Source organism: Nelumbo nucifera, chromosome 2, assembly GCF_055504915.1.
Source record: "Nelumbo nucifera cultivar China Antique chromosome 2, China Antique-T2T, whole genome shotgun sequence".
In the NCBI taxonomy this organism is placed as follows: domain Eukaryota; kingdom Viridiplantae; phylum Streptophyta; class Magnoliopsida; order Proteales; family Nelumbonaceae; genus Nelumbo; species Nelumbo nucifera.
The window spans coordinates 19,436,124-19,446,234 of record NC_142650.1 but is presented as its reverse complement, the minus strand read 5'-3'; the positions used below and the strand labels follow the sequence as shown (position 1 = coordinate 19,446,234).

Below are 10,111 nucleotides of genomic sequence, written 5' to 3'. Positions count from 1 at the left end.
ATGGTATCTTTACGAGGACAGTCTAGTCTTTTGATGGCCTTCCATGTATTTTTTTTTTACCACGTCGGAAAATTCTTTTGTTCGGCTACTATACCCAGTACTTCACTCGCCACTCGCCACCCTTTTGAGGAGTAGTGCTTTCGTGATTTGGGATTAATGAAGGGTTAGTTTGGTCATTGCGACTCATTCTTTCATTTCTTTGCCTTTATAACGAGGAAGGAAAGAAGGAGCAAAAATCTTTCTGGTGGAGGGAAGGGGCTGCCGCGATCCTCCTGTGTTGAGTGTTCACCGTCACGGGGGCGAGTTTTTCGACGTTAAAGATGACGGCGATATGACGTTAAAGCCGACTGTGATGGACGTTAAAGGTAACGGCGGTTGTCGCTTTGCCATTCTCGTTCTCCAGCTCGACTGAACCTGGAAGTCCGGTCTGGTTTCTGTTGGATTTCCGGCGAAGCCTCGTCGGTGAAAAGCTTGAAGTCTGGATTTAATGGAGACTCTCTCTGAACTTAGTTCTGATGATGAAGGTTTCAGTGGGAGGTAATAAAAATTCCGTCTTCCTTCATTAAACGAACTGTATCTTTCTTTCTTTCTTTTTTTCATCGACGAGCGTAGATCTAATGTTCATCTCGATAATTACTAATGATCAGGTTCGGTTGATTATAGGAGAAATGATACTGTTCTTCATGTTTTTCTCACTTGAAGGAGAAAAAGATAGAGAGAGAGAGTGAGAGAGAGAGAGAGAGAGAGTTTCTAAGTTTCAGTAATTATCCTACGAACAGCAGTTACGAGTAGTGAGTGAAAACTGTAAAGTTCACGGTCGATTGACTTTGGCAGTTTCTTTAACATTTTTGAGCTGGATCCAGTGAGTGTTGAGTTGAGATTCTCGAGATTTTTCACTAAGCAGGCGGAATTCGATGAGTGGCTTTTTTTTGAGCTCTTGCGAGCACGATACGCTAGTGTCTCTTCCGAAGTTAGGGTTTCACCAGAGCTTACTGTTTGTGGTTGCAGTAACATAGTTCCTCCTTTTTCGTGTTCTCTGAAACTTATGATGTTTTTTCGTGTTTCTGAGTTTTCCGTGTTGAGGTTACCCATAGTAGTAAAATTGCACTGTTTGTGGTTGCTACAGAGAGAGAGAGGGGGAGAAGGTGTTTGGCTTAAAACGCAAAAGATTCTTAAAGAAAGAAAGCGACGATCGAGAAATGAAACAGAGAGAGAGAGAGAGAGAGAGAGAGAGAGAGAGAGAGAGAGAGAGATCTTTCTCTTGGTCCTTTTTCACCAAGTCATGTGATGTTTGCTTGAGTAGACATGGCTTTCACGCTTTTGTTGTTTTATTTTTCGTCTTTCGCAATCCATGTGATATCCTCGAATTCTTCCGCCTGTATAGTATCTTCCCGTCTGCTTCAGTTACTATCATGGTTGAATGCTGTCTACTCCATTAATGGATATTAACTTGCTTTTCTTCCCTCTCTATCTCTCTCTTGCGTTTGCTTGTTCGCTAATATTCTTCCATTCTACAAAAAACAATCACTTTTTTCCCCTTGATGTTTTTTATGTTTACATGGCTAAATATTGTATGGAAAGTCTTAATTTCTGTGCTGATTTTGATTTTGTTGCTTAATTATTTTTATTATTCTATAGACTGGTTTGGACTGCAGGAATGCTGGCAATTGTATGGTGGTATGGATTTGGAATGGTTGGAACCAGTTCACAGTTCTTTTCATCTGAATTCTGAGCAAGACGTTGCTTGGGGAGCTTTGAAGGCGACAGATAATTTGAGGGCGTGATCGTAATCAGAAGAATCCATGTCTGACCGATTTAATTCAGAATGTTTCAACTCCGCAACGACGAGTTTGGAGAATTCGCTTTTGGGCATTAGCAACTGTAGGCCCGATTCTCATGTTGCACAGCAAAGCCGTCGCGACAAGTTGAGAGTTCAGCAAAGCTCAAGTCAAGGTCGCCACCATACGCAAGATTTCTCCCAGCATCTGGTGCAAGTACCCAGAGATACCGGCGGATTGAACCCAGATCTGGTTCAAGTTCGGAATGTTAGGAACTGCGGCGACCTTCTGTATGACCCTACTATCTTCTCCTCAGAGATGCTCAACTTCTCAACGACGAACACCCATTCCTCCTTAGCTCACAAACATGGAATGCTGCATGAAGAATCCGGGCCAGATCGGCCTGGTAAGCCAGTAGGAGCTGAGGTTTCTTCTTTTGCTAATTCATCGTATCCAAATCCATCCAACTCTAACCCTTTGGTTAAAGCCGGTGATACCCACAACCCCATGATTTGGAAGGGTTTTGGGTCTCAGCAAATCTGTGATTGGATAGTGAATTATGTGAATGGACCGGCAATTAATGCATGCAGTACTCAGAGCCCTTCACAAACTGGGGGAGTTTTATCTGGCACGGTGAATGAAAACAAATCTTCTGCTTATGCCCACTATCCGAAGCCCGGTTTCAGTGGGTACCAAGATGTTCAATCATCTTTGACCAACCCATCCAGTGAATTATCTAGTAAAGATTGCCATAAACAGTATGAATCAATGCAGTGCAGTTCTTCATTTTACCAAAATACCCTTCATGAGGTTGTTGCACCTTCCTCCAATGTTCAGAGCCAAGGTTCTGAAATGGCTTCTCTTGTACAGCAAAACATTAATAGAGAAACTAGTTCATGGATGGATGGAGCAAATGAGCTGGTTCTTTTGCCAGTCTATGAAAACCAGGCCAATCCTTCTAGACTTAACAGCGCTGGTGCTTGGGCGGCACAGAGGCCATTGGATGGTAGTAATCAGTGGAATTCCAATTTGGGCTTTGCGGAAAACAAAATTGGAGGAGACTTGAGGACTGTTGCGAGTGATTCTTCATCTCATCAGGCTCTATCCTTGTCACTGTCCTCCCACCGATATTCTGAGCTGCATGCAGCTCAGTTTGGGGAAAGATTTGGGTCTGGAATTTCACAATCGAGGACTGGCATTTCCAGTGGTTCTCAGGATTTCAAAAGTAACAACCCTGGTTATTTATGCTCAAGTTTCAAGTCATCAATTGGTAATAAAGGTTATTATAGAGATTCAATGGGAGGCGTTGTGAGCTTGTCTACCCATGAACGCCGAAGTACGGGTCCCCTTGGGCCCTTCACTGGGTATGCAACAATTTTGAAGAATTCAAAGTTCCTGAAGCCTGCCCAACAGTTACTGGATGAATTTTGCAGTGTAACTGGTCCAACGCTCAACAAGATTTGTGAGATGTCTGAGAAGAGATTGGGAGACGTAAGCACTTCATGTGATACTGGGAATGCTGGAAACGAGGTTAGTGTGAGGGGTGGTAATTCTGGTGCCTCCACCTCATTTTATGGTTCTACTGAGGCGAGTGGTGAAGGTGGAGTTGGAAATGGATCTTATGACCAGTCACATCACCCTGAGTTCCAGCAAAGGAAAGCAAAGCTCTTATACATGCAGGAGGAGGTTAGTGATGTTCTTTTCAGACTGATATTTTTGATATAGCTAGCTATCTAGCTCTGTTCATTTCTTTCTAATTTATAAGTTACATGTCCCGTGAAGTATTGTTTTATGGTTCTAAACAAACAAATTCAATAAAAAAAATGATCTCAATGAATATGCGAATTTATTAACTTTATGTGCATGTCAAGGTTCAGGTCATTAACTTGCCTCTTAAAAGTTGTATTTTTTAAATGTTTTTTCTTCATAACGTTTACATTCAATTATTGAAGCTGATGATAATTGATAATGTGGTGGAGCAGGTTAATTGGGTTACCCGTCCAATCCTTATTGGGATGGATTTGGTACGCCCTTAATTGGGATAGGGGTTGGGTTCAAGTTGAAAACCGTCAACCCATGATGGGTTTTGGTTTTCTTTCTTTTTTTTTTAATTTCTTCTCCTTTTTTTTAAATATTTTCCATATTTAGTTCTTCACTGCCTTGCCCCATGCTCGATGCTGCCTCAGGTCACTCTATTTATGGGGCATGATGTTTGGAGAAACTTTTTGAGAGTGCTTTTATTGGAGGGAAAAGATAAAAGTAAGAGATGATCAGTTGCACGGTCACATAAAAAGAACTTTTAGATAACATAAAGATGTTTTTTCAATTCTTTTACAAAGCAAGATGTTGCTTTTCCAAGTATTTACCTTTTTGCCGTCTTGCTATGTAAAAGCACAAAAGTATATCCACAAGCCTTTAGGAAAATTTGCTGCTATTGGAAAATCCTTTATATTCTTGACAAGATCCACCTGAAGTATTGATTAGAACAAAGGAAACCTATTATTCTTTCAAAGACTAGAAACCTTACTATCATTTTGCATGATTTGGTTATTGGATTGCATGTTGTACAAGTTCATTCGATTGGGGATTTATTTGGTGAAACTTCTATCACCACTAGCATTGAATGAGTAAGGTATCTTATTATTTCCTTTGGCTTTCTTTTCTGGAGTGGGGGTGTTCTGCTTCTCAACTCAGTTTATGTACAGAGATCTACAGTGCATTGTGGAGTGGTGGGAGTTTTCTTTTAATTGTAAGGCTTCAATAGAGGAAAATCCTTGATTTTTGGTACATAGATAGAGGGATACCAGTAACCAATTCAGGATTAAGGCTGTAGATGATATTTTTTGTTTCCATGACCTAGCATGTAGCTGTTGATTTGGGAATTTAAATTTATGGGATGGATTTCAAATAATTAACTTGAATTTATTCAAAGACTTCTTGTTAGTGCCTATACATTGGTGTACCATCATATGTTATTGTTAAATGTGTCATTATCGGAGTTCTGAAAAAATGTATACTTTTAAGAAAAAAGAGCAAAGAATTTATTAATAAAAACAACCGAGGGAGGCATGAACCTTACCCCTTAAAACTAGTACCAAAGAACAAAAAACTTCTCTAAAATAAACAAAGAAATGTAAATTAAAGAAGCATATAAAGGATGATTGCTTTTATTTGATCTTGAAGGTTTACAAACTGGAGGATCCTGATCCTTTTTTGGATGTATGACCCCGGAATAAGCATCCTCCTCTACATTATGAGCCTCCATGACCACCATAACCGTCTAAGTTCCCCCATTTTTGTTGCTTCACTGTAGTAGTACGTTTAGCATCAAGATGCTTTTTAATCATGGTACTGATTTTTTTTTAACTCCATGAGATCTACTCTCTCCACCTCAGATTGAGAATCCTCATTGTAAGCATCATTTGTTCTCTTGTGCCGCCTGGAGGTCTTCATCTCGATTTTCCATTATCTCTTGTTCACCCTTATCTTCAAGCCCTTGATCGTGCTGAAAAAAATGTATTTTAATATTTCATTATATTGTGATGTAGGGCTCATTGTACATATTCCACAATATAGGTACCATTATATCTTTAAGTATGAATTTATTATTCATCATGATCCTTTTACTAGGTTAGTTCTTGTATAAATCTCTACTACAATATGGATTTATAAGAGGAATTCCATTTATATGTTTACAAAATCTTCTGTAGCCAAATGGTCGTCATGTGACATTTTTCTAATTAGTAAGAATCATTTTTTTCTAGTTCTTATCCAAACAAATTCTGTGCATCTTTCAACAGGATATTATTTAAACGTTGATATGGTTCCTATTTTTTGTAAGGGTGCATCTTTTGCACCATTACCTTGGTATAGAAGTACTCGTGGTTGTTTGGTTGGTATTGACTTCAGTATGTCTAGTTGGTTCTACCACTTTGAAACTGTAGAAGAGTAATGATCTCTTTTAGGACTTCATGGTATTATTCTTGTGTATTCTTTCAGTTTACTTTAGCATGAGGAAGTCCGAACTTAAAGGAGCAAGACGTAGAACCACTATCTTGTTGAAGCTTTACCTTGGAAATTAAGATTTTTGAGTTAAGAACAAAAGGAGAATTTTGTGGGCAAATTCTTGTTTCTGATGTTTAATTAATGCACCAGGTCAAATTCTTGTTGAAGCTTTTCCCCTTTTAATAGTTAATATTTATGTTTACCAATAAACAAATAGTTAATATCTATGTGGTTTCTCAGGAAATTTGTGAAATAGCCATTGTGGTTTTTGGTGAATTCAGTACCCTTTTTGCATTGCACAAATTTTGGTTGAAAGGTGGAACAAGATTGTATTGGGATGAATGAATAACAACCTAAGTTAATTGTCTGTCATATTCTTGCTGTTCTGGCAAGCAATTCCATTCATTTGATCCCTCTGTGACATTATAATGTTCAAAAGATAGTATCATTGTCTTCATGTATCACATAAAGAAGTATCTCACAAAAATATCCCAGAAGCAGACACTAATTTAATAGATGAAGAGGTAGTGAAGTGCATGAGAATAATGATGCATCCCAAAGCAATTCAATTAAAATGCAAGCCAAGTGGGATGGATGACTTTGCTTTCTTTCATAGTTCTTTGACACCCAAAATACAACTATTACATAAATTGAATCCCCTTCATTACATATTAAGATGTTGTCTCTTTATTTTATTTTCGGAGGAAAATTTCAAGGTCATCCAATTGAGAGGTTGAAGATCATTCTCATATATATCCCTGGGGTTGTTGGAAGTTTTGGAGATAATTTTTTGATGGTGCCAAGATGTTTCCAGTTATCTTCATTGTTTTTACCTTAAAGAAGGCTTCATCTTCTTTCTGGATTTTCACATGGTGCCTTCCTTTATTTCCAAACTGCTATTTAAAATAAAAAAAAAAAAAATCAAGGGAAAGGAATTATTTGATAGTAAATAAATATGAAAGACATTGAAGAGGCTGTCCAAACGTGTGGACATCCCAGTTTGAGTTAACATTTATTATCATCATTCACCAGACTTTTACCCACCTTTCCAAATCAAGTGTCAAATTTCATTTAGTAGTCCTCTAGAACCATTAAAAATACCACCGATGGTCTTGCTTAGTTTGTGATCATTCAGTGGATGGCAACTGCACTTTTTCTTGTCATGTCACTCTTGACTAGAACATCTTAGGGGGTGTTCAACAACATGGTTAATTTTGTTTTTGAAAACAAAAACAATGTTGCAGTTTTTTTTTTCAAAAACAAAACCATGTTGTCAAACACCTCCTTATTATTCTCCTTTGTATGACTCAATTTAGATGATCATTTTACTGTATATATTACCTCATAAATTGCAAAACTATGGCAAGTGATTGCTTTATCATTTTACTTTATCTATCCTTCATTTTCAGAACCATTGCAAGTGAATGTTGTTCCAGTCACCATTGCTACCCATATACTATGAGCTATGTCTATAATTGGTGAATGTTGGGGTGGTTTGATCTCTGGATCAGTATAGTTGGAAGAATTTTTAGTGTTAAAAGAATGTTCACTGGTGAAAAAAAAAATCATTCTTTCCCTGGTTAATTCACATTTTTTTTAATGAATGGGTTAATTCACATTTTTTAGCTACATTTATGTTAGATTTGTATGTCTTAAACACCATTTGGTAATGGATTTCTTCTCCCATGGTATTGAAAGGTTAGCAGAAGGTACAAACAATACCAGCAGCAGATGCAAATGGTGGTATCATCGTTTGAATCGGTAGCTGGTCTCAGTGCTGCTACACCCTATACCTCATTGGCTTTGAAGACTATGTCGAAACACTTCCGGTGCCTGAAGATTGCCATCTCAGATCAGCTGAAACACATTACAAAGATCCTAGGAGAAGATATGTCATCTGCCACAACTGGTACAAGTAGTAGTAAAGGTGATACAATGACCCCAAGGCTGAAGTTTGTCGATCAATACTTTCGGAAGCAGAAGTTAAATGGGGATAGTCTAGGCTTCCTTGAACCCCAGCAGCATGTCTGGAGACCACAAAGGGGCCTTCCAGAACGTTCAGTTGCTATTCTCAGAGCATGGTTATTTGAACATTTCCTTCACCCGTAAGCTCTCTCTCTCTCTCCCCCTCTCTCTCTCTCACACACACACACATACACATGCACACATTCATCTAATAAAAATAATTTTGGGAGTTTTCACTTTCTCAGGTATCCAACTGATGCAGATAAACAAACGTTGGCTACTCAGACTGGGTTGACTCGAAATCAGGTTGGCCCCACATTTGTTCTACATGTCCCATTTCATTTCATTAGAAAAAAAAAAAAAAAATAGAACTCGGTGTAACTCAGAATTCCTTTCTTCCGAGTATCCTTGGTAGTCCTGGCTGAATCTGCAGACCGTGTATCCTTAGTAGTCCTGGTTGCGTATTTCCACTGAAGTCCTTTCTTCTCAGGACTAGTTTATTCCAACTGTGCATTTGCTACTATTCCTGAGTTGCTGTAGTTCCCTATTGTACCTGATCTTGAAGTAGTCCTTTCTTTCCAGGCCTAGTTTCTGCAAACTGTTCATTTGCTACTAATACTGAGATGCTGTGGTTCCCTGTTGTGCCTGGTCTTAAAGCCCTCTCTTTCCAGGCCTAGTTTCTTCAAACTGTGCACATTTGCTACCAGCAGTCTAGTACTGAGATTCTGTGGTTCCCTGCTGTGTGCCTGTATGATGTGGTGCAATCGTGATTGTGTAGTCTGTAGTCGGACCATCAGCAAAATATTAAATCACATATTATAAAACTATAAATTGTGATGGCCTTTGTAGTTTGTACTATTATGGTTGCTGTTAGTATTTTCCAATCCCTAGGTGCTGCTCTTAGTCTTGGTCCTTGCTGCATCTGCTGGTTAGTATGTGCATTCGTGCATTTCAACTGACACCAAGAGTGATACAAATTGGTTCATTTTGTTTGCTTTTGTTTTTTTCCCCAAGGGCTGACATTAAGTGACACTCGCCATTTGATTTATGTATTCAGGTATCAAACTGGTTCATCAATGCTCGGGTAAGAGTGTGGAAGCCTATGGTTGAAGAGATCCACATGCTTGAAACCAAAGGTTCTGCTGAAATGGACCTGAATACTAGCAAGAACGAAAGCTGGGCTGCCTTCAGCAATGATGATAGCGCCCCTCCAGGGGATCAACCCAACAATAAGCTCATGGTTGAGCTCATGTCTGAAAAACGACCAGATTGCTTGGGAATAGGTCCTGTGCTGAACACCGACGATGGCAGGAATCTTCAAAACTGGAATCAAGGGAAGCAATCGAGAATGCATTGCCAGCTTCCGGCGGGCATGGACAATGGGTTGATAGGTTTTGTGCCATACCATCAAAGCGGGTTATTAGACATGGGGGGCCTTGGAGCTGTCTCTCTCACCCTAGGTCTGAGACACAGTGTTGATGGCGCACAGCAGCAGCTGCAGCAGCAAGAGGAACGTCATCTAAAGAGACATTTTGGAGGTCAGATGATTCATAATTTTGGAGGATGACTAGGTTCATAGAGGAAGATCGCCTTGAAATTGCTGGGGTCAAATATGTTCTGCTCATTTAATTATATTCTCAATTGGGTTTGATGTTTGGTTGATGCAAATAACATTAATATGTTAGCTGATGATCGGATGGCACCAGTGAAGATGGGTACGTCAGAGGAAACGTCTATAAAAGAAGGCTTGGAGAGATAGGAGCGGCATGTTGAGAGAGAGCAAGGATGAATGGGATCATGCCAATACAACAGACTGACATTGTAAGGTAAAACAGGGAAAAGTAGAAAGGACTAAAGGAGCAGTGCCTCTCTTTTGTTTTGTTTTGGTTTTTTTTTTTTTTTGGTTCTTTGGTTTTAATTAATTTAATAACACTCTTTTCATCAATTTGATAATTCAATGCGCCGTGGTTAATTAAGGGAAAAGGCCTTTTCTGTTTTTTTACAAAAAACAAAAAAGTTTTTTAGGTGGAAATTCAAATTGGAATTGTTTGAGTAGGGTTTCTCAGTCAGTTACCCAGAACGTTCCCATTAATAAATAGGGTCTGAACGATAGATAATAAATTAAAATTTGATTTTTCATAATATAAATTTTAGTAAAATGACAGTAAATGGTAAATTATTTATATGTTAATAAATCAAGTGTTCTTAACTAAATATTAATTTATATATCATCTATCAAATTTTTTTATTAGACAAAATATAATAAAAATTATAAAAAACTAGGAAAACCTCTATATATATTACTAACAAAATAATTAGTCCGGGTCTGAATCAGTTCAGAACATGATAGAACCTGAGCGGCC

General features: G+C 38.5%; 1 protein-coding gene across 2 annotated transcripts; it reads left to right on the top strand.

Moving 5' to 3' along the window:
• Positions 1-227: 227 nt before the first annotated feature.
• On the top strand, positions 228-9,701 carry LOC104595059 (uncharacterized). Of its 2 annotated transcripts, none has more exons than XM_010255625.3 (5): positions 228-537; positions 1,656-3,464; positions 7,482-7,888; positions 7,994-8,054; positions 8,806-9,701. In XM_010255625.3, exons 2-5 carry the CDS (start codon positions 1,803-1,805, stop codon positions 9,313-9,315), a joined length of 2,640 nt encoding a protein of 879 aa, XP_010253927.1. In that variant the 5' UTR covers positions 228-537; positions 1,656-1,802; the 3' UTR covers positions 9,316-9,701. The 2 variants fall into 2 exon arrangements, with proteins under 2 accessions (XP_010253927.1, XP_010253926.1); XM_010255624.3 differs by having other exon boundaries at positions 1,639-3,464.
• Positions 9,702-10,111: the final 410 nt, after the last annotated feature.

Excerpts from the sequence above, each read along its gene's own strand:
- LOC104595059 (XM_010255625.3), top strand. The coding sequence starts at position 1,803 with ATGTCTGACCGATTTAATTCAGAATGTTTCAACTCCGCAACGACGAGT. Across the intron at positions 7,889-7,993 it reads TTTGAACATTTCCTTCACCC|GTATCCAACTGATGCAGATA; the intron begins GTAAGCTCTCTC and ends TCACTTTCTCAG. Across the intron at positions 8,055-8,805 it reads CTGGGTTGACTCGAAATCAG|GTATCAAACTGGTTCATCAA; the intron begins GTTGGCCCCACA and ends TTATGTATTCAG.